The 25,539-nt window shown below is 34.7% G+C and overlaps 1 protein-coding gene and 1 non-coding gene across 5 annotated transcripts in view; one reads left to right on the plus strand and one right to left on the minus strand.

Annotated features, from left to right (window-relative positions):
• LOC105213132 (chitin synthase chs-2) overlaps nucleotides 1–23,579 on the minus strand; it is a 32,295-nt gene extending 8,716 nt beyond the window's left edge. Inside the window, exons 1-7 of one of the 4 annotated variants that reach the window (XM_054229581.1) lie at nucleotides 23,447–23,579; nucleotides 21,503–23,392; nucleotides 4,463–4,568; nucleotides 3,740–4,014; nucleotides 1,660–1,903; nucleotides 360–1,589; nucleotides 28–298 (exon numbers count right to left, since the gene is read on the minus strand). In XM_054229581.1, the coding sequence (XP_054085556.1) occupies nucleotides 28–298; nucleotides 360–1,589; nucleotides 1,660–1,903; nucleotides 3,740–3,852 (1,858 nt within the window). In that variant the 5' untranslated portion in view covers nucleotides 3,853–4,014; nucleotides 4,463–4,568; nucleotides 21,503–23,392; nucleotides 23,447–23,579. Of the gene's footprint in view, nucleotides 1–27; nucleotides 299–359; nucleotides 1,590–1,659; nucleotides 1,904–3,739; nucleotides 4,015–4,462; nucleotides 4,569–10,663; nucleotides 10,684–21,502; nucleotides 23,393–23,446 lie in introns of those variants that run through there. The other 3 variants (XM_011185701.3, XM_011185703.3, XM_054229586.1) reach the window with 3 other exon arrangements.
• Trnar-ucg (transfer RNA arginine (anticodon UCG)) lies at nucleotides 8,972–9,045 on the plus strand. Its single transcript has one exon. It is a non-coding gene; the product is annotated as a tRNA-Arg (tRNA).
• Nucleotides 23,580–25,539: the final 1,960 nt, after the last annotated feature.

Consider the following 25,539-nt stretch of genomic DNA (forward strand, 5'->3'; position numbering starts at 1 on the left):
ATTAATTTTTAAATCTTGACTACTCACTTTCAAATTCATAGTAATCAGGATCGACGATGCGCAGATACTTCTGAGCGACACGTCGCGCACACTGATCTTCGTCCATGCGCATAATACTCTTCAAGAACTCCATCATCTCGTCTTTAGTTTCATGCCACATAGTAGCACATGCATAGATTCTGGTAATGTGATCGGAAGACTTAATGCTCGGCTTATTTTGTATGGCTGAGCCGTCGGTATGCACAGAAATGGTCTCGTAGTATTCGTCGCCTTTCTCCTTCTCAATTTCCGATAGATCCTGTGGAAGAATACGAAAAAATTATTTTTATTTGAATTTAATTTTATAAAACGGCACTTACCTCGGTCTTCACGTCAGCTTGGTCATCTCTGCGTCGATTCATGGCCATAGATTGGTCAATCAGTAGCGCTGAATACATCGGGCGTACGAATAACTTCTCAGTTGTGGCCAAACGTTCACATTTCGGCGTCCAGATGTGCAGTGAGATCCATGTCTGACTAAGCAGCCATAATATCCACGCCCAAGCCATTTGTTGTGTCACAAAATCGTTGAAACGGAAGTTGCGTGGGCTTGTGAAGAACAGATAGTCCGGTATAGTGTCATGGAAAAAGCAAGGATCATCTATGCGCAAGCCACAGGCTGCGATCAACAGCGAAACCGTGATGGGTATTGTCAAACTCACTGGGAAAGCGTAACTGAAACCCTGAATTAGAATTTTACAAGCGAATTTTCCAAAGATGTAACAAATGTAAGCGCCGAAAATCTGCAGAAGTAACACATAAATAACCGTATTGTGTACGGCGTCAATCTCAATGCTATCGATATTGGCCGCATCCAATGTGTCTGGCAAGTTGCCCGTTAAACTCGTAGCCAATTCGTCAATGGAAATTTTATGTGGCCCCAATGCATCACCATACAAGCTGAATATGTCACTAGGCTCTTCACCCTGCGCCCAAAAGATCAGCAGCGCCAAACAGAGGAACAACACAATCTTCCACAAGGAAAGGAACATGTGATTGAAGTAACGAGTAGTACGCATCTCATCCTTCACGCGTCCCATTGCCCGCACCAAGCCGATAGGCGATTGTAGTGACACAAAGTTCTCCCACCAACCGCAAGAGATCATAACACAGGCAATCGGTATGACCCATAATTCGGGGCGGTTCTCCAGTAAAGGCCATATAACGAAACCAGTTACTTGTGCCGCAATCGCAGCCATATCGATGAGTACCTTCACGGCGCGCTTACCCTCCTTCGCACTGCGTGACAAAAGCCCCAGTATTCCAGGTATAACGCACAAGCAATTCGTCAACATGGCACCCTGTATGGCATCGATTTGTGGCAGCACGACGAACATAAGTAAAGCGGTGCCAAAACAACTCAGACTCTCCATCAGTGTGACGAAGAGAAAGTGTCCCGTTTTGGGCATACGAAATGTTTTGAAGAAACAAATACGTGCCGAACGTATGAAAGAGCCAAATTCGGGTATCGCGTAGGCAATCAATAGCGCCCAAATCCATGCTATACGCTCCTCTTCGGGTAATTTTACGACGAATGTTTTGTCGCGTCCCTAGAATATGAGATACATGTGGTTATAATGGTATATCACTGCTGAAAATATTATGTAATATTGGACTTACCAAATCTTTATTGCAGTATTCTATTTTCTTATCTTTACGTATTTGTGATGTCATAAAGAGTACACAGCCCTTTGCCATAACCCCACCTATTAACACCATGAGGAATGTGAAAACATATGCGAAGATTTTCAAAATCTTCACTGTGAGTTCGAGGCATTCCTGATTGGCCGTCGAGCCCGTCTCGACCTTGATCGGCGGATCACGGAAAACATCCCAGCCTTTTGTTTCTTGTATTGTGCGTTGGCTGTAATGAAGGGAGAAAATTTCGTTTTTAGATTGCAGTATTTAATGGCCACGTGGTTCGCTTGAACAATTATAGCTGGCCTGTGGCGGGTTAATTATAAAGTACGGCGCGTGTAACCAGCGCGCGAATGGCATAAGTTCCGGCATCTCAAATAGTTGGTATGTAGGTTTGTGGCAGTGCTTTTGTTATAGTTATAAAAGTAAAAGTGATTAATTATGACTGCAAAGCCGCACCTTTGTTGTGGGAACCAGCTTTAAGTGCTTTAAGAATAGATGGATAGATAAATAATTAAAAGAGGCAGGTGAGGTCACGCAGTTCAGTTTTGCTTGCAGTTATTTAAGTGTAGCTGTTATAAAATATATAAAGTTCCGTATGACTGGTTTCTGGCGCTTTTGGAATTGTCTTTGTTTAACCTAAATTTACCAATGTTCGTTCACATTACGTGTTGCTTTAGCTACCGTCCTTCAGGTGGTTATGAGGAAGTTCTTAAAAAATTCCAGCTTGGTAATACCTCTTCGTTCATGCTAGAACGTACATATAAATAAAACCTAAGACAAACGGACCTTTTCTGAGTTTTGTACTAAGGAAAGAGTTTCAAGACAAGTCTTGAATATTTCAGTAATTTACGTTCACTGCCTAATAAGTATGAGAAGAATTTACTTTCAGCCGATTGACAAACAGTTTATCACTGTCCTGGGCTTATTTCTGTATGTTCTTTAAAATTGTATATAATTTTATTAATTATATGCTTCTGAATTTCGCAATTTACTAACAATCTTTGTTTTGAGAGTTAATTACCACAGTTTATTATGTGGTCAGACGTTTGCCCAGCAGCTTTTTGGCCAGTAAAAATGCATAATTTCAAGGTATTTCCGTCATAATCGGGCAGGTCGTGTATTTTGCAAGCCACTATTTTGACTGACAGCTGTGAAGAATTTGGAAATGGTTGCTACTAAATGTATGGAATGATGAATGATATGGTCCCAAATAAAGTAATTTGTTTGAATCAGATTATTTTCGAAATTGAATATGGAAAATAGGTTTAAGTCAACAAATGATGGCAATAATTTTGCTGAGCAAAAGAATTAAATTTTATTTTGTGTAAATCTTGATAAAACTATTTTCAGATTCTAGTTAGCCGTCCCCTGAGAGTAATAAACTGCTTGCTTTCAGAGAAAGAAATGTTCTCGAGAAATACAGCTGATTATTGATAACATTTTATAAATGGAGATAATTAATCAATTAAGTTTTATTTTGCAAATAAATAAAATATAAAACCATTTTTTTGAATTTTTTGTAATTTTAATAATTATTTTTTAATAAATTTATTCATAGTACTTGACTCACCCTAATGACTATATTAATATATACCAAAATATAGATATATGGGATGATGATTTATATGTGCATAAGTTTTAAAGACCAGTCCTTTCAAAAAAACCTGACCCACCCTAACATACAAATGTATGCACATATTGAAATGCATTCAAAATATGCCGTTGTTCATTGTTCATTTCATAGCTGTCACATTATCAGTTCACTTACATGGTAATTTGCATAAATAACATTTTTGCGTAAAGGCGACAACAAAAACAAAAACACACACAACCAAGTAAAGCTACAATTTGCCCCTTTGGTTGTCAAGGCGCCTGCACCCGTCATGCAACACCACTTGTGTGGCACGTTGCAACTGCATTTGAACTCAAAATCTATTGTGTGATAGAGTCGTAGGCCTTTTGCGCACTTTTTGTGTTGTTGCTTGACATGCATACATTTAAGTTTAATGCGTTTAAGTGTTGTACATAGGTATGTGTGTTTGTATGAGTATAACTTTACCTTCCGCCATAAATATCTTGAGTTAATGGTGTACTCTCGTCGTCGGTAAAGTTGTCATCGCTGTCGCCGGCAGTGCCCGGCGGTGCCAGGGGCCGATGTCTTACGGCAGACATCTCCCACGGTTACACAAGTTGAACACGAAAATATTGTTACGTTTGTTGTTGTTGCTGTTGCCACAAATCTTTTGTGCTCTATTGTAAATTAATAATCTGCTGCAGCTATATAAATGCTTTGAGCCGATGCTGTTTCACTTGCTTTCAATTGCGTCGTTGCAGCTGGAAGGATAAAAGAAGAAGTAATACATTTTAGTAAAAGCTTTTAAGACTCCCTTATAGAATTAATGATCTGCAGACATTGTCATATTATATATATATTTCACAATGATTGATGATCACAATCATGTTTCGAGGATCATTGAAAATGTTATGAGGAGGGTCCTTTAACTGGTCTAAAAGGAATTATAATAGGGAGAAGAGTTCTGCAGATCCCCGTTTAAAGTTGATAAACATATTTCTTAAACATTTTCTTTTCACTTGTTTTTCTAATTCATTTATGGCTTCCGCATAGACTCTTATTTCAGACCTAAACCAAGTACCAAGAAATTACTCGTTCAGGTTTAAAAACATATATAGGACATAATTCTGCTATATGAGCTTGGTAGTCTAATAAATAGAGTATACTTTTTCCATTTCAAAACTTTAATCTCTATTGAACCAAGTTTACCTGATGATGTTACTGCTTTTAAGTTCCAATATGTTGAACCATTATCGTGTTAATTCTATGTAAATACTAGAGCTTATCCGTCACCAAATGTAACCGTGCATCCTATCTGTCAAATAGAAAGAATTTCACAGGTAATTTTTTTCAACGGATCAAGATTTTAGGAGCTTTTTTCAAACAAGTACATGAGATGTTGAACTTAACATGTTTAATTTTAGACACTACTTTGGGCTCATGTCCTATCGAATAGAAGTCACATTCTTGACTACAATAGTCCTCAAAGGTTGATCTGTGAAGTTTTTGGTAATGAGCCAGGGTATGATTTTTTCAAAGAAACGATCCCTGTTTTCTCTAATTCATGTTTCCTCTGATGTGGATACTTTACTTTTTGATATGATTCATTGCGAAGAATACATATTATCATCGATTTTCATTGAAACGCTAATTCCTCAGGACTAGGTATTTCTTTTCATATTTAGTTGTCGTAATTTTATCAATCATCTTCAATGTTTCTCTAAAATTCAGTTTTCGGCTTGGAAGACGTTTATTAAACATCTCGCTACAAGGTCATTGGCTTCATATATGGTTAAACATAACCTTAAGAACTGCTCATGATAAATTATGTATGTAAAGTTAAAGTATATATATATATGTGATCTGATCTGCACAAGTGCTCATATGCATCGAGCAGCAATCATTTTATGCAGCTTCACAGCGATAACCGTTGGGCGATTCAATTTGTCAAACTGTCTTGCAGCTGGACCGGCATGAGTTGCTTTAGTACTGATCGACCTTGAATGCTAAAAATAGATATGTTGGGGTCATTGTTACATTGGAGCTCCCTTGTGATAAGGTGAATAAGAGTAATATAAAATAAAATTGTGTGCTCGTTGAATGGAATAAGATCTTCATTTTAAAGAGTGCTTAAAAAGGGCTAGTGCACTTTTCGAATATGTACATAATTATATATATATATATATATATATATATATATATATATATGTCAGTGTCACATACTAAATCAGCTTTAAGCTAAATTACGGCACAAGAACATTTTTTTAACATTCCTCCAACTACAAGTTTTTCGTTAAAGTTTCGCTTTCAACGTTGCTTTTAACCGAGCGCTAAAATACATAATTATAATAATAATGGCAAAAAATACTAAACACCGCACAGTTATGACTAGAAGACATGTCTTTGAAATCCAGTTTGCGCTCACAAATCTGCATTCCAGTCGCAGCTATTGTGCTATTCAAGAACTCAGCGTCAGCTTTTGTGTTCAGGTTTCAACTAACTCTGGCTTATGTTTATTTAACGGTTAAAAGGCAATTTAAGCTTGTATTAAAAGCGATAATTCATTGCAAGATTTTTTCTTAGCTAATTTTTTATGCTTTCGACATTAAAGCGTATTTTTTTGGCTATTCAAAGTAATCATTATCAAACACCATGGCGATTTATGAAGTCTCTATAGCGTCACAATCGTAAAATTTTTATAAATTTTTATTAGTTTCTATTATCGTATACACTCGAACATTCTCTTCCAACATTTTTATATATATTTTTCGCAGGCCCACTGCGAATTTGCGAAATTTTGCCGCAATTAATAGCCAATAGTCCGAAAAATGTTCGTGCTGATTCGTGCATTTTCGTAATTTCTCAATTGATTTGCTGTAAATTTTCGTTTTTTTTTTGTTACGCTTGCGCAGTTTTAATTGCTCAAACCCCTATGTTTTAGCTTTACATAACTACGCTGTGTTGAGACATATTTGAAAATATATACAAACATACAATTACTCCGCTTTACAATATATTATATTTGTTATTGGTAAGCTCCATAGCTCCATTTTTACATATATATATACCACTTGCAGAACCGTTAAAGCTATCGATTAGAAATATGTTTAGTGGAAGGCCCCGGAAAATCTCAAAGGGTCCACTTTAGAATTTCAGATACTTTCTGAAATGGTTACTTTACTGAAATCATAAGAATTTTTTGAATTCGAGTTTGAAGAGCGGTGAATTTAACCCAAATGTAGACTTCATTATAGAAAACACAAGAGTGATCTAACCTAACAGATGATGTATTGAACCGAGAATATTTCTGAGTTCGCTGGAGAACATTAAGAACATGGAGAAAATCAGTTTTTTTTTAACAAAAATTCTTTCGCGGCAATTGAAATAAATATTCTTGAAAACTCTAAAATTTGAAAATTTGTAGAAAGTACTAAATATTATACCTCTAAATCTGATTCCAAACAACTTGCTGAAATACTAAGAGCGAGTAAATCTTTTGCAAGGTCGATTTTTGATAAATGAGATACTGAATATTTAAAATTGAAAGGATTAAATATGGAAGTAATGAAATTTAAGTATAGAAGACACATCTACCTAAAAGATTAAATCCCAAGAATAACATCAAAAGATAAAAAAATCTAAAAGCAAGAAAGGCTATGGAGACAGACGAGGGAAAAGGCCGAATAAGTTGCGAAACTTAAACATTAAATCATATAAATATAAAATTAACCATAATTTTTAAATTAAAAGCTGCATTTTGAACGAATTCTTGCATATTGCATTGCATTCAATCACTCTTGCATATAATTATGGAAATATAAAAATTATTTCCACCGTCTGCTGGTGCATTTAACTAATTAATACATATTTTTAACTACACAAGTACTTGTACCCAAGTATACCCAAGACAGCAATTAAATGTAGTTAATCAATATTGAAAAAGTGAAGGAGAGAATAAATTCTTAGCTCAAGGTCGCCTAGCTGCGCAATGGGCAAGCTACCATACAGAATGGTGGCCAACCTGTATTGAAGTGGTCAAGTGGACTTGATTGACCAGTTTACACTCATATGCACTAAATGTGCAATTGTATAAATTAAATTGATCACTTTATGCCATAAACAGCAATCAAGACATTGCAGCAATATGAGCACCATCTGGGGCTAAGAATTCTGAGGCAAATTAACACCGTATATATGTATATTACATAGGGTGTTAAGCATATTCTTAATATTGAAAGAAAGACTTATAAAGCAAGGAAAATCTGCAAAAGCTACATTGTCGAAGAACACACAAATTCAAAATTGGTAGAGCGGCTTTAAAGATTTTTTTTTTTATCAATGGATCTACGTAATAGAACATACCCTGATTAATAATCGGTAAAGGACTGACATCTGAACGGCGTTTTCTGAAGCTATATATGTATATTGGTTTATTCTGGTACAACAACAATGACTACTAATTCTGGATCTACACTAATTTTGATTTACCAGACAATTTACCAACAGACTGAAGAAGACCTGAAGATACTACGAGAATTGTTTTCTACGGTCAAGTAGAGAATCCCTTAAGTCGTTTCGTTTCGTAGAAAACTTTAACAGGGGGTTCTTTAGTACGCACCAAGTGCCACCGATGTTTTGGTGACTAGAATGAAAATGTTCTATATTTGAACATAAGAACAACAGATCCTAAGGCAGAATCAATATGCGTTAAGCTGTTCTCAGCGATAGCCCGTAGTGGGGCATCGATAAACAGGGGCATTAACTTTACAATCACGCCATGACTGATCCAGACTTTTATACGGTCAAGCAGTATGACCAACTTCACCAGTGTTGTCAAATGATCAAACGTTGAAAATCGAATAAAGCTCTGCAAATACAAGTCTTAACTCATTTATAATAAAATATCTGAACGCCTAAATGTTTACTTCGTTTCTGGGTGCCACCCTAATGTATAGGCTTGCGTGTACTAGCGCCATTAAAACAGCCTCTTAAGTTGTATTTTAATTTGAAATCGAGTTTATTGCCTTCACAATTCGTAAAAGTTTTTTTGGCTTTGCTCTTTTCCCAACTTTATTGGTAAACTGTAAAACCGAATTTCGTGGTTTTGCGTCGAGTAACTGTCGGCCATTGAACGTGGAGAATATGTATACGTACACTATACGTATTTGCTTAACGTAAGTAACTTCGCAGCTGAATAGAGTTCGCCAAATAAACTCAAAGAAAATCTGAAATTAAAATATGAGAAATCTGTCTTTCTAAATTTTCTTCTCCCTGCTGGTTTTTAGCGAACATAAAGTGAAAGTGAGGCGTCTGGGAGTAAATGAGGACAGTGAAAAGTCACATTTATCTTCCAAAGTGGGAAACCATTTTATTATAATTTGTTATATGTATCTCTGCAACTTTCTGGCATAAGCTTCTAATAGTGGTGAATATATTCACGAATTCATTTCTACCACTTTATAGCGGAAGGCATGAAAAACTTTAGCTATCTGTATGCTTTTATAGCTCAGCCTCGCTGTGGTGGCAAAGCGTATCCTGGCAAGGGTTGTTTCTCCTTGCTGCGTGGGTTGTACAACCATGAGAGAGACTAGAGCATCCACCCCGTTGTTGGGCGTCAGGATTCATGCAGTGTGCGCATGCACACATACACACACAATTATGCAATAGAATGGAAAATTTCGTCCTTATTGTACATTGAACGTTGGTTCTAATCAACAAGGACCGTGTGGCCTAATGGATAAGGCGTCGGACTTCGAATCCGAAGATTGCAGGTTCGAGTCCTGTCACGGCCGAAAACAATTCAATTTTTTGCATTATTTTGAATATGGAAATTCTGGATTTCATTAAGTGTATATTTGTAATTGTTTCTTTTAATTTCGTTATTTTTTTGTACTTTATTTTTTAAGCAAGGCTTCAAAGCGGCCTGATAATTATCTGCGATTTCAATGAACAAATAAAGCAATGATAGTCCAATTCACATACATAGTATGTAGTACATATGTATGTATGTATCTTGATTCTTTTTTGAGTTTCTACAAGCTAGCTAATGAATCATGTTAGCAGTTGGGTTTCTTTTGTATTTTGCTGTTCAAAAAAAATTAATTTTTTTTTTGCTTATTTTATCTGCAACTGTATGTGTGTTTGTTGCATCACATACATATTTACTCATTATCGCATTATAAATCTATGGATTTCGCGTTGAGGAAACCAGTTCTGAATTTAATTATTGAAATATTTTTTTATTCATTGCATTTATGTACACAATGAAGCACATAACCTCAACAATAAAATTACTAAATCTTATGTTGTCTTTTTTGAGTTTATAACCAAAGTAAATTTGGTATTCATACATTAGTATATACTCGTACATTCATCTTCGACTCCAATCACAATGATTTTCACAAATTAATAAAAAAAGAAAAATTTTTATTTCAGTATGTATGTATTTACAAATAAATTAAAGTTTATGATCATTTAAAATTATCCTCTGTTTTTAACAAAGATAATCATACAAATATTTACCCATAAATATTTACGTTTGTATATGAAGGCTTTTCCGTAAATTTCGGTATTTTAAAGAATACCATGATTGTTTTATTTTTACGATGACTCACTTCAATTTCCGAGTTTTGAAGAAAACGAAATACAGTTTTAATATCGTTGATACATAAGTAGATACATGAGATGTTTTTGGATTGGAGATTGCGTCACAAAGGGTGCTTAGCAAACATTTCTCCACCTAATCTTTATTCGCCACAACATCCTTTATTCCTGTCTTATATTCTAACCTTACCTAGGGAAAGTTTCACGATATTTCATCGAATTATTCTCAATATATTGGCTTCAAAGTGACGCTGCCTCTCAAATTTTATGTAAATGAAGATTTTCGAGCAATAGGTGCCGCGTTTTTTCGAACATCGTTATAAGATATATCAAATGAGGAGCAATTAGGAGGAGGAATTAGCTTTAACGTCGAAGAAACCAGATTTAGCATTAAGTAATTCAGATCAGGGTTTTGGCATAACCCCAAAAAAAGCAATATGCGGACAGCGTTTTTTTTAATTAATCGGTTTCGTTTGAAACACACTACTCGCGGGTTTTCGGGGTTACGGATTACGAATCCGGTGTCCAATATGGCGGATCATTTTAAAAAAAAATTTAATTACTCGGGGGTTTCCGGTGTCGCTGATTACGACGTTGATTTCCAAAAACTCAAAATGGCAGACCAATAGCAATTTATTTTTAAAATGTGTCCGCGATATTGTAACAGTTTTTCATAAATACAGTTTAATTACTTGGCTGGACATCTTATACATATTTGTGATATCCACATACAATTTTTTATGAAACCAAATACACTTGCAATAGTATTTAAATGAAGTATAGAGCTGCTATTTTATTGTGACCCACATTTTTTTATTTCAACTATTAGTTAAACGTAGTATTACTTTTTTGAGCGTTATTTAGTAATTCATGTGCGAATTGCGATTGTTTCTTTGTTTCTGCACTATTTGAACTAATTATACCGACTGTGATTAGAAAAAAAACTATTGAACTAGAAAGTGATAATTCACGATTAGCACGATTCCACGCTTCGAAAACAGACTTACGCGTGACTTTCGAATTGTTAAACGATATTAAAAAGTATGCCTAAAGAAATGTTGGGTATACAATTACCTTAAACAATTCCAATTGCAATGATAGGAAGTTTAAATAAGTTGGCGAGTAGTACGGACTTAAGACATCGACTTAAGTTTAAGAACCTAGAAATTTGTATTTGTGTGATAAGCATTTAGTTTCACTTTTTTTACTATTATAAGGGCTATGGTTTTCGCAACAATGTCGATGTAACGGTGACAGACCCTGATTTATATCCGGTAAATAATTTCACGATTTGTAATTTTATTAGAGAATAATAATATAATAATTTCACGCTTTAACAAAAAAAAATATATATATATCACTTATAGACAAAGTGTAAAGAAAATGCTTTCAAATATGATTTTGTTAGCTTTAGAAATATAGCAGTGTTTCCCAATAAATATTTAAATATTTGTTTCAGTTAATATTTTGAATGATGATCCATACAGATAGTAAGGATCATAGCGATCCGTTTGAAGTATCTGAGAGTCACAAAGGGCTGTTGAAGCTGTATAGTCACAGTTGTGGAGATCTACACCTTCACATAACTTGATCTACATATGTATATAGAATGAGGTATCTGATTTTATTAACACAACCACAAAAGAGTAAGACTTTTTGGCAGTTAAAATGGAATAGTACCGTTGTATTCGTCTAGTGGCAGTTTTATTTTTTTCTTATCTAATAATTCATCTCTTATGCCAGGAGACTTTTAGTACTATAACTGAAATAAAAAACCTTCTGATTTTGTGAAAATCCTGTTTTCCTGAGCTGAGCAGAACACATAATTACATATGTATCAATCGAACAATCCGAGAAGAATTCGAGAGACTTTTATGGTAAATCGATGACGGTTCTCAAATAAATCAAGACTTCAGCTTCTCGAGCACGAAAGTTTAAATATTTTTTGAATGTCTTTGATTTATTGAATGTTGGTTGTTGAAATTTGAATTTAATAATATTGCAGTTCGGAGATAATTTAATTATCCTCTAATTTATTAATTTCCACAAAAAAATATTACCGTTATCTACTAGTTAATAAAAATGTTTAAGTGTTTAAAAATGAGTCATTATACTTTATGACTGATTTTATAACAACAATAATGTGTTGTTGTAATTTAGTACTGGAACACTTAATGCAACAATAAAGCGTTGTTTTTGTAATATTGTATATTATTAGAATACTAGTATATTCATAACGCCAAACACTGAAGGTACAGCGTCCCAACAATGATTATGCCATAAAAATCGACAACTTGAATAGTTAATTTATTTTGATTTATTTATTAATACTTTCAAAATGACATCGCTTGGCAATTAGTAATGCATAAATAGTTTTATGAGCAAAGCGCAGGGCATGGCTTATGTATGCATATATGAACTGCTACATAGACCATGCAGCCTCACCCATAAAGTCAAAAGTTTGTTGTTTTTGTTGTCAATTGCAGCCAATTTAAGGCATATTGAAAAGCAATTTTACACAAAATCTTAATTGAAGGTCATTATGAGCTTTGGTGCGCGAAATGTATCGGTGGATAGATTTGTATGTATGTATATATTTTATTTTACTGAAATGAAATATTGTCTGAGTGCTTTGAAAATTGAAAACAATTATGCAATACTCAATGAATTGAATCATAAATGCAGATAATGTGATTTTCTTGAAAATGCTTTTGGCCACATGCAATACTTTTTGTATGGTTGGTATGAATGTATGTACATATATGTGTGTATGTGTGTGTAAAGATGGTGCATAAAGGTGGTCAATAAATCATTCTCGGATATTGTTTGAGTTCGCTTTGTATGCGTATCAGTAAGCATATAAAACCTATAAAGCTCCAATATATACATACACATATACATAATATATGTATATGCATGTACATACAAACCATGGTAGAATGCATTCATTTGCTAGCGCTGTGACATAACAGTAAACGCGTGAGTAACTCCAACAAGCATGTGTGGCATACTAATTTTGACCTCTGTGACACCAAGTCGCGGATATGGACTTGGTCTGCTGTGTGATTTCGTAGAGTTTGTGTTGTGTTCTTTGCTGCTCAGGTAGTGACTAAAAGCAAAACAAGACGACGAAAAGGTACACATTGATTTACAAGTTCTTAATTACGAATTCATGCAATACACAGCACAACGCCTACACGCTTACCAACTAAAATACATACAAACATCCAAACATACCTCCGAGTACATCTCCTTGCACGAGAGTAAAAGCCGGCAAAATTTGTTTGTGGGGAAATTTCCAAAATGTTCGACTCATTTAAGAAACTTTTACGAGCTTGCCAGAGTTGGTGACTACTTTTATTGTCTTTTGATATGTATGTACATATATATAGACATAGTATATACCATATATATTAACTCGCCTGTGTGATTCCTTAAAGACACATAAAACAAGTATGTATACAAAAACACGGCTTAGAATTTGTTCTTGCCTGTGGGGTTTGCTATTAGAATACACACATCTATATATACATATACAGTTGTATAGATTTGTATGTAAATCGCACAACAGTTAGAAAATTGCGACACTTTTCGTATCTGCGCTTTTGATCCGTACGTGCCAGATAAGCGTCGCAGCTCGACATGCGGCCACCGCCTCAGGCGCAGGCGTCACGGCGCACTGTCGTTGAACCGGTTACACAAAGAAGTGAATATTGCAAAAAATATAAATTTAAAACATGTAAAGTGCTAAGCAAATATTATTTTTATGGCAATATATGTCATATACCCCTCAAGCACGAAATCTCTTTTCAAACTTGAACGACAATCACTTAATGGACCAGGTGCTTAATAAAGACTTCTCAAAGCCTTAGATAGTTCCTAAAATGACGGTTTTTCGGCAGCTTCTCTCATATGAAAAAGCATTTTGGATCTTTTTTAGCTGTTTACAAACTACTAGATATACCCATTAATTTTTAGGGTACCATCTCATTCAAGGCCTGATCATCCTTCCGCAGTGAAACTCTAAAATCTTTATTTTTTTTGGGAAATAAGCCAAGGACACTTTCATCTCAGCTATTGGAAGGGAACTGGAAATGAATTTGTTAGGATAATGTGATGTATTTCCTACAGGGATAGCTGTCAAAACAGTTGTCAAAGTCGTCATCCAGCATATACAGTCGTATATACATTAATTATTTTCTATATCGTTCTAGATTGTAAATAATTTCATTAGACATACTTAAGGGGTATGAAGTATTAAGAACATGTACATATACAAACATTCATACTTCTTTATAAAAAGCTCGGAAACGTTATGCCACTTCTGATCGCGCGAGCCAAACTCGATTGGCAACTAATCGAATTCGTTGCAATACAATTATTTTATATACATACATATATATAAACCCATACAGTGTCTTTGAAGTATGCCCAAGTCATATTACCAAATAAAAAACTCCAAAATAATCCAGCTGCAGGCGAATTAGGTCGAGTTATATTGCTTTGAATTGCAGATTGCTTTGAGCAGAGTGGAGGTGACGATTGTGGTAGCAGAATCGAAAATACTTATGTAAATACTTATGTATGTATATCTAATAGCAATCACAATTAAAGCGCGAAGCTGACCAACTAAATACAATTTTTTTTTTATTTTTTTACACGCTCTGTGAATTGACCATTGTTGTGTCGCACAAAGTGGAGTTTGCAGAAATTTCGATACAGTCATAGCTTGCGTAATCGTTGTGTTTCAATTACATTTCTGGTAAAATTTTCATTACTTCACCTACACACGCTTACCGCACCCACTCACTGGCGTCTTTGAAATACTACCGAATAATTTTTTTCTATTGAACCAATTTAATTTAATGCTGTTAAAGGCCTTGATGTCGAAAGTAAGTGTACGTAAAATGAAGCTTTGTCCATGCGTAACTGTATCGAGTATTTTCTATTACTTTTTGTGGGACTTTGAGTTGTTAGTTTTATTTTCAGGTAGTGTTTGCATTAATTTCTTTCAATTTCAATGGAGAGTGATACTTGCATTTCCTTATACGGATATGGTTAGACAAACACTCCAAGAGTGGAAATCGATAAAAAGACACAATCGAAACCGGTCAATCAATTGCGGAAATTGTCATTACTGAGAAAGTTTTAATCTCTACTTTTTGGTGTTGATTTATTGCTAAACGTGTAGAGCTTAAAATAATGGGTTTTTATTGGTAAAGAATGAGATAGAGTGTAAGTTCTGTACGTGATCAATCTTTAAGTAATTACTGTAACCAGTTTTTATCACGAAAATTAAATTAGAATCTTGCGGTTAATGAACTTAGAGCTTCAGTTTACAAAAGGAAATAGTAAGACTATTTGCTCTCATAGTCTCCATTTGAAAACGAAGTTAAGCTCTCAAGTTTTCGATTCCAAAATCAATATAATAGCGGAATCGAGCAACCAGCTAAAGATTATACACTTTTTTCGAAGTGTTGTAGATAAAGAAACCCTTTTTATGATATCTGCCCGTCCTTATAAATAGCATCTACAGTATATTTCATATCTTAAATGATTATTCTAACGGTACACAGACCATTTTAGATAATTACATTAGATCGTACTGCAATTTATAGCAAAAAGCCCTTCTAACAGTAGGAAAGGAAACGTTCGGCTAGAACTATTTAGTAAAGTTGGATAGCTTGATAGGATTTTAAATTATCTGACTTAAAGCAATTGACTTCTATACTTATATAGTCTACAATATTACTGCTTTCGAAATCGATAATTTTAGTAATCGATTGATAGGGTAGAAAGCTGGCATGAACATAACAAAAAATATATATTTTTTAATCACAAGTGAGACTTGAACTTAATTTTTTACTAATACTTTTTAAATTGCTATTTTATTTTAGTCCCAGTTTAATAGATATGGAAAACAGTCAGTTATATAGTTTCTAATGTGCGCCCAGCAACCCAGTGCCCACTAGCTGTTATAGTCGCCTATTGCTGTGCTAGTTGAAAATGAAAAGTGAAAGTAAATACTGAGACAGCGTTGCACAGCGGAACTGAGACGTGTGGCTAACAAACAACAACAACAAAGCAAAGCTTAAAAGCTGACATGAGCATTTGAGAAACGGTAGTTCGAACAGCAGTAGTAGCAGCGGCAACTGCTCATTCACTGAAGCAGCCACTATTAAATTGCAACTCACATTTAGCCATAATAAAATAAAATATGTACAAATAAGTGAATATATTGATGTGGATAAGTAACTGTATGTATACATATATATATTCAGTTGTAAATATGTAGTTCATGCTGAGTCAAGCCAACACTTAATTGGTTAATGTGATTGGTTTGATCGTTCAGTGATTACCGTTGATTACCAAGAGCAAGTTTGGTCAACTCTCAAATGTAATGTAAAAGAAGAAAATTTAAAAATCGGTTGATATAAAAATCTGGTCTGACTTCAGGGAATATTTATGAAAAACCGATTTAGCAGCTAATCAAATAACTTTGGTTTAAGGAAGTGTATTGCAAGTAACCGCTAGTAACTCCGTGTTAACAGGGTGGTTCATTTAATTATTTCCGTGTAATTTTGACAAATTTTCAGCAAAAGTTAAAAATATTTATAGGCTGATTGTTTTGTACTTTTCTATATTACATTAGAATTATTAGGATTTTCGATTTTTTCTAGATATCACCCCTGAGGTAAAATACGAATTGAAAGTCAAACACCAGTTTGATACGATCAACTCTTCGGAGAGATCTTATAACATGTAACAATTGTCCGATAACTTCAAGACTCATAACAAAAGAAAAGTTGAAGTTTAGATAAATATGTATAGTTAGTTGAAGTCTTTTTCAGGATTTCAACAAACGAAGTTTCTTTTTATTAACAGAGTACAATTTGAATTTTTAAGTCCTTGAAAATACCTGTAAAGAGCATTACATTGAACTAAATGCTTTTGTCGAAAAGTCAAATTCTTTCAACTGACCTTTCAATGGTAGATACTACATATTTAATAATAATGTGATTTTTCGATACTCGCTAGATCAAATTTAAATCGAGAAGAAAATCATTTGTCAGCCTTTATATAATACTATAAATGCTATAAGCACATGAGTCATAATTGCGTGTTTTAAATATTAAAAGAATTGATTGCAAATACCGTTAAATGAAGGTGACGTCGCTAATTAAGTGTCAAAGCGAATGGCTAAGTGGCGAATTGACTAAAGCTGCGCTCAAGCGGGGCATTCCGTGTCAAGCTTTATGGAGTTGCGGTAAAATATCTGGACTGTGTGTGTCATCAGCAAAAACAATAACACTGGCGAGCCTGACCACCGGTGGTATGTCAACGTGATTTACATTGAATCATATGCGAAAAAGAAAGAATAAAATTGTGGCAGATTATCGAAGTGAGGAATTTGTATTTTTCATTTTAAGAGGAACCGCTGCGGTGATGCGTTATTGTGGACGAAATTTTACACCGGATGCGTTAGTTAGCGTTGAGGTATGTATACATATGTACATATACTTTGATATTTAACGGTTTTTCATTTCAATGATTCACATTATTGACGAGGTTTGCAGAAGAGAAGAGATTCAAAGTAAAGCTTTGGTTAGAAGAGCCATGCGTAATATTATAATTGTCATAGAGCGCCAGTCTTCAGCTCTAAATTTAACCCTTAATTAGTGATTTCGGGTCCGTACGAGAGTACGAAAAGGGATACTAACCGGCGATACTGGATATCTGCTCTTCTTTAGGCTTTGATATTATGAATTAAACATTTTACTGACTTTATCAGCTTGGAAATTTTAACAATTGAAATAATTCTGAAAGTAGTGATGAAAGGCCTCTTAATTTGTTAAAGGTTAGGGGTTGTCTTCGACGCCATCTCACTGACGACCCAGGAAACAAGCTTTTTCCAAGTGGTTTTCAATTAATACATTTAAGAAGGTTCATAAAGATACGATAAAGAACTCAAAAAATATGAGAGAATTAAACTTGAATTACATTCATTACTAATTAGCAAATCAAGCAAACATAATTACCTATGAGTACAAATAATGAAATCACCATAAACAATTATAATAATAAACAAAAAACAAACAACAACATAAAGCAAAAAAGAATACATCGTGTCTTCAACGCCCGGCATGTGGTAGAAATTCGCATGCAAATACGACGGAATCGAGATCATTGCGGCCTGAACAGTTAGACAACCCAATTCTAAAGCGTGTACTTAAAGAGTCGACTAAGTAATTGAATGGCCCACAAATTGAGTGACGAAAATTGGCAGTCGCTGAAGTTACACTGTCAGCCAATGAACCAGACAATCACGCAGACAAGTGATTCGGGGACCGGAGTGAGGAGCTGAGGAGGTAAACAATATAGAAATATTCACATGCAAGCGCGATTGCGCGTACGCTTTTTGTAGCAAATAAACAAATATAAATAAATTAAGAAGCCACAGAGTGGAAGCCACGGGTGTAAGTGTGAAGGGTGAGGTACTAGGCACTGCTGACAGGCGGCAGTGAATTACGATTATGTGCTTGCGTATGCTAGGCAGGTTTGATGAGAACGGAATTTCAATGCACCACCACGAATTTCGGCTAAATAAAATAGCGACATAAGAGAAATACAAAGCGTGGCTTGGTAAGTAACGTGAAGAAGAAGAAAGTGAGAAGCAATAATATAGAGAATAGAGCCAAACAATCTAGGCAAGTGATGGGAAATATTTTTTGAACGATTTTGCATTTGAAAAAAAAATGCAATTAGTGGTAAAGATTTTTAGGCTAACTGAGCTCTCTAGTATCATGATCAGTCTTGCTTGAGAACTTTCTAAAGTTTATTCTCAAGAACTTCGATACATATACTTCGGTTCTTCTGGCGATTTGTTGAGAACTTATATTATCTTATCATTTCTTGAGTAATTCTGCTTTTTCAACAAATTTCTGCAACAATGCAACAATTTGTTTAGTATTCTTTAATTTGGAAAGGTATGACTCAATCTGGTTCAGACTCTTTCTCGTGTGCTTGAAAAGTAGAGACAGAAGCAATTGTAAGCTAGAAGAAGATAGTAACTTTCAATTTCTGGATGCTAAGACTTTATTCCCAAAAGAATAAAAATGAGTTAAGCATTGGAGAAGCGGCGTTCTTTTTATATTATATATATTTAAGTAAACCAAGAAAAATTAATATTTAGACCATATGGGAGTGCTGACCACTTAGTTTATAAGAGATAATAGCGCTACAGTTTTTCTCAAAGTTGTTCGAGGTCTCCTTGAATAAAAACAATATCTCGAATTTGCTTTGATCTCTACAACAGCGCCACTGAAATGCATACATTTATATCTTAAAATCTGACTCAGTATAATTAAAATAATTTTGATGAAACTAATCCTAATGACCCGCACAGAAATAAACTTGAACGATGAGGTCGTAAACTACTTTTGTTCTCGGTTCCAAACATAATGTTTTGTAGTTTATAGGCGGTCGTTTGATAGATTGTTCAGAGTTCGGTGCTCAGTTGCTTGAGCCAAAGCTTCGACGACATCTGAAAGGCTTTCTTAAAAGAGATGGATTGTTCCAGCAGTAAGGGCATTAATGCATGTTCTGTTTTTGTGAGTTATAGTTTCGGGTTCGAAATAACACTAAAAATACCATGTGTATTATATAATATAAGAAAATCAGTTCAATGAGATATAAAATAGAATTATCTCACCTACTAAGTCTACTTGAATTTATTTACTATTTGCTGGAGTTTCAAGTATGAACTAATAAATATAGCACAAAAGCAACAAATTCCCACCTCTCTCTCTAAAAATTCTTGTCCTAAAAACGCCTGCTTATTTTCGTGCTTACGCATTTTGATTTTGTTTTAATTTAAAGTTTTCGGTAATCAAATTTACATTACCGGTATTGCTAATGTGGACAATTTGAAAATGCACGAAACAAGTTTCTTTATTAAAACTAGCGACCAGTGCTTTAATCTAAGCCATGTCTTTGAATTTTGTTGTTGCTCACTTTTCGACATTTCGAGTATTTTAATTATATCACTACGTTAACCAGAGTCTATGCGAAAACGCACGAACGAAACGAAACGAGTTTCATTAATTAAAAAGCAAGAAATCTAAGAAAGATCAAAGAAAAACTAAGAAAGATTAAAGCCAAAGTGTAAGCTGTTGCGAAGGAAAGTGTGATCTTCCACCATACTTCTGCTTTCAGACGCTTATGCGCTAGAAATCAAAAGTTCTACTGCAGTGGCTTTAATTTCACGCCTGAAAGTAGTGGCAATGAAAGCGGAAAATATCTTAAGCTGGAGCAGCAGTGGTCTAACGGTAGCGCAAAACTGGTGATAACTTTTACAATTTGACGGATGGTGTTTGTATGTATGTATATATGTATGACTGTTTGTTTAAACACAAACCATAAATTCATTCACACAAACCAATCAGTCAAGCATACATATGTATATTGTTTAGATATTCATGCATTTCTTTGAAATATTTTTATTGAAAAAGCTGCTAGCGGTAAATTTGTGAAAGAAAGTGCTGTGCTGCATAATTACAAAGCAAATTTAAATAAGTTTAAGTGTTTGAGAAAAATCTGCATTGTGGTTTGATTTTTTCCACGCACTCAACGGCCCACGGGTGGTATGAGCAACGTTACTGGCTTCTAGCAAAAAAAATATTTTTAAGTAATAATAAAAATTTGCATTTCAAATTTGCAATTTTGACTTTCCTTTCACCAAACACCAAGTAAAAAGTTTAATTATCACAAAATATGCGCTGCTTGTTTGCACTTTGTTTGTCTTTGGAAAAATATATTTTTTATATAAATCTGCGCTATTTTCGTATGTGTAGATATGTATAATTTGTTTATAAATTTTAATAATTTTCGCATATATTTTCTACTTTTTAGTTTTTACCCACATTTCTGTTTTCTGTATCGCTATTTCGCTTCCCTTCACCCAAAAATATTGTTTGGTAATGCGATTTCATAATTCCAAATTAAAAGTTTTTTGTGTCATTTCATGCACACCACATTCGCAGCGCATAAACACAAGCACAAACACACACACACACACACACGAAAAATATTTGTCTTCCATTTATTACAGTTTTCTGCTGCTGCTTTGTGCCTGTGACTTTGCCTTTGCTTTGGTATGCGACTTTTAGTTTCACTCTTAGATTCTCTACAAAAGCATAATTTTACTTTCATTTCGCAGCGTCTCTCAGGTGTCTAATTTTTCACGCATAGTTTTTCTGAGTACACATTGCTTGCATTACTTTTCAATTGCTTTATCGCAACTTAATTTTGTATAATATTTGCTGCTACTCTCATACGAGTATGTACGGCATGTAAGCAACTGCGCATGCGCAGCGCACATTTTGGTTATACACACAGCGGAATTTTTTGTTGTGTGTGTGCGCGAAGTGTATAAATATTAATGGCAAGCAAAGTTGTAAGCGCAGCTTTGAAATCGCTTATACATTTAGCTTTGCTAATGTCTTCGGCGCACACACATACACAAACGCATGAGTTTCGAGAACACAAATCCAATTTAAGTGTACTGAGCTCTAAATATATAAACATACATATATCTGCATGTAAATCCAACAACGAACAGCTGAAACACACTTCTCTTCCGCTTACCTCGTTTTCAAGTCGCCTGTCTTTGCTGTCTTCACTTCATACACCAACACATATGTATACGCCACAAGCTCGCTGCTGCTTGTCGCCTCCGCAAAATCGCAAATTTTTTCACACTGCAAACTCAAGCGCACAGACACAACACTCGTCGTCGCCCAAACAATCGCTATTCAATGCAATTTGCTATATTTACTTTCAATTCAATACAATTGGTTTCGTTATTCACTTCACTTTGCATTCGGCACCGTTATACATGCAGCATGTATACGAGTAAATATTTTAACTCAACCCGCCCTTTCACTTTGCCAAAGTTTGCTACAAACTTTGCTTAAGCCGATTTTAGCAGCAACTTCTTTGACTTGTTTGTCTTCGGCTTTGCTTTGCAGCGTTTAACAAAAAAAAAAATCGTTTTACTAGCTCAAAACGCTTGCAATACTTAAAACGCTTTCAACGCTCTCTGGTCTTGTCTTAGCACAAACCGTTTTACCCGTTAGCGCACAGCTCTAACTCTGTTCGAGTTCGTTGTCTTCGCCAAACTGAATTGAAGTCTTTCGTTTGTCTTGTTGGCTAGCTGTGCTGGCTTGGTCGCTCGTTGGTTCGGTGCTAATGCACTGGCGGGATTGACACTTGGTTGTGGCTAGCTGACTGGTTAGCTGCTTGTTCTTGTTGTTGTTGTTGTTGTTCGATCTGTGGTCTTCTTAGTTGTACGGCTGTGGTGTCTACATGTTACTCATTGTGTTGTTTCTGTTTCTCGTGTTGGCGGTATTTCCACTTTGCGCCTTCTTCTTCGTCTTATTTTTCTTTCGCCACGAAATTCGTTTCTTTGTTGCGTCGCTCTTCTTGGTTATTTCACTTATTTTCGAGACTAGCTGAAGTTACATATATTTTGGTATTGGTGCAAACCGGTTACTTGGAGCCTCTTATTGCTTAACTTTATTTATTCTTGTAAAATAATCGTATTTATCCTTACAAGTGGGTATGGTATCTGCATATATTACTGTTTCCCTAAAAAGTTCAACACATAAAGGAAGTATCTGTGGGTTCTCTTATTTGAATAATTATAATTTGTGTGTTGGAAAAGTTGTCTAGAATAGTTCAATCCAATCATTTGTAAATAGAACCGTCGTTTATTCCATGCTTCAGATATATGTATAATATGTTATGGCGTCAGCATGACCTTGACCTAGCTTGCCCAATTATTTTCTTCGAAATTCTTAAGAGATTTTAAGTTCCGGTTCCATTTAGTATACTTGATTTGGTAAACAAATATTCTTCTTAACTGGCGCAGACACCGCTTATACGGTTATAGCCGAGTTTACAACAGTGCACCACTCCTTTGTCCTTCCTTCTCGCAGTTTGGCGCCAATTGGAAATCCCAAGTGCAGCCATATCCTTCTCCACCTGGTTTTTCCAACGGAGTGGAGGTCTTCCTCGGCTTCCACCAGCGTGTACTGCATTGAACACTTTCAAAGCTATAGCACTTTCGTCCATTCGAACAACATGACCTAGCCAGCGCAGCCGCTGTCTTTTTATTCGATGAACTATGTCAATATCGTCGAATAACTCATACAGCACATCGTTCCATCGTCTGAGGTATTTGCCGTTGCCCATGTTTAAAACCTTTCCCTCGAAAAGTCCTTGTGTCGTCTTATCGGATGTTGACATCGTCCACTCTTCTGCACCATTCATAAGGACGTGAATAATAAGCGACTTTTAGAGTTCAATTGCCTAATCAGTCCAAAGTAACACCTGTTGGCAAGAGTGATTCTGCGAGATATTCCAAGATAGTCCAAATTATATACAACTTCAAATTTATGACTCTCAACAGAAACGTGGGAGAAATGACGCGAATGTGCTCACTGTTTGTTTGATGACAGGAGATATTTGTCCTATCTTAAGGGTAAGGGAATAATTAATTTTAAAGTATATTGATATTTAACTCTTTACCTTTGAAATGTTTCTAGAACTCTCATCTCAAAGTCTCGCTGCATCTTCGTCTGTGTGTTCCCGAGGGACTCGTTAAAAAAACATTGGAAATTCTCCATCGATCACTATTTCATTCATAAGTCCAAAACATCACCTATTTTGAAGCTGAAGGAAGGCTATGACAAGCCTATATTCAATTATTCCAGATTACTCTCATAAACCGCAATATTCGTCTGACAAAACTACTGTTATCAAGCATCTAAACTTTGTTTCTCTCTACAAACTTCGTTCTATCATTGAAGCGGACCATAGCGTCAAACCGCATACCGGATACCGCAAAAATAACCGATTACTTTTTGTTTTCTTATATTTTAAGCACTATTTTTCTTCATCTCATGCGTCATACTTCTTGACAAAATTAGCATTATAAACTCTTTAATCCACATAGGTATCAAACACGTGTGTTTTTGTATGTGTGTGCACCTATACTGGTCGTATCTAGTTGGTGCTATTGGTTACTCGTAGATTCCGAAACTCGGCATGTGTAGCGACTGACTATGCGAGTTTTGTCGAGGTCGTCTGGTTTTGTTTCTACCTTTTGTTTTTATTTTCACAAATGTATTAATATTGCTCCCTTTTATCTTGATTGTTTATGGTTATATGTTTCTATGAGTGACCATTCCAGTTTCTTAATTTGAAAAATGCAACTCAATTCGAATGGACTCGCTGGTCGGACGATGTTAGTCTTTGGGCCAACTCAGCTGTTTAATTGTTATGTTTCTTTGTTAAATTGAGCATTTCGGTTTCGTGTTTATGTGCTTATGTACGCTTATGTGTTGGTTTCTTGTTGGGTGGTGTTGCTCAAACTAAAAGTTCACTGCATGTGATCTGAAAATTAATTAAGTTAATTTTTGTTAGGTGTGATTAAACAAATTTTGCGTGAAACGTAAATAAATTTCCTTATTGTCTTATATTATTATAATATTAAATTTTCTCAAGCATTCTCTTTCGCCGGTACTATTTTTAGTTACTCAACCCGTAAATGATCTTTTGCTAGCATTTAATACAAATACTTTTTTTCATAATAATAACTTAGTGCAAATACATTTTGGAAAAGTACTACATATTTGAGAAAGAACTTAGTTTTTAAATTGAATTTCTTAGGTTTGCACAGCGCTCTAACGTCACACGATAGAGATGTAGTACCACCAATCTAATGAATTATGCTAATTGGCAAGCTATATTTGACGCTTTCATATGACTGCACTGTGGACATCACTTTTTTCTATAGTATTCATAAAATCGTTGATATATCAATAGAAAAATTAAATATTAACAATGCAAATGATTTCTGCAACTTTGTTTTGTTAATTTTACTGCTTTGTGGAAGAAATGTCAATAGTGATGAACTGTCAAATAATTCGAACGTGAGCCCATACATTTTATACATTGGGTTTACGTATATTATAGTGTACATATATGTAAGTAAACTAAACACTTTAAAGATGTTCTATAAATAGTTACTACAATTAACGGTTATTTATTTAAATAATTATAATTCGAGTTTAGCTGCCGGATATGCTAAAACCGCCAAACAATCAAAAGCTCTATGATTATTAATTCACCTCATGGTGGTTATTCTTTTGCGTGCGATGTTATTTTTGACACAACTTGCAGAGCTGCCACCTTTAACCATATTCTTATGATATTATTTTTAATCAATAATTCAGTAATGTTCTTGATTTGTTCATTTATTGCTCGATTTTCTTAACATATAATATTATTAGAACCTGAAATCTGAAAGAGCACAAATTTTAAATGGGTTTCAGAGCGAGATACACTCAGTGAATTTTTGTTCACCAAAAAGATAATAATCAAATAAATAATTATTGTTGCAATGGAAAAAATATTTCGTTAAAGAAATGGTGACATCAACAAATTATTATAGAAGTATGCATATCTTGTAGATCATTTACCGATCAAATAAATTTTTTCTATGAAAATTATTTGCTAATAAAGTGTGCAAGTACACTAATCTATTATTTTATTATTATTAATATTTACTTTTTAGTTGGAAAATATAAATAAAGAAGAGTTGACCTGGTGGATTTTCA

The sequence above is a fragment of the Zeugodacus cucurbitae genome, chromosome 2, assembly GCF_028554725.1.
Source record: "Zeugodacus cucurbitae isolate PBARC_wt_2022May chromosome 2, idZeuCucr1.2, whole genome shotgun sequence".
Lineage (NCBI taxonomy): Eukaryota > Metazoa > Arthropoda > Insecta > Diptera > Tephritidae > Zeugodacus > Zeugodacus cucurbitae.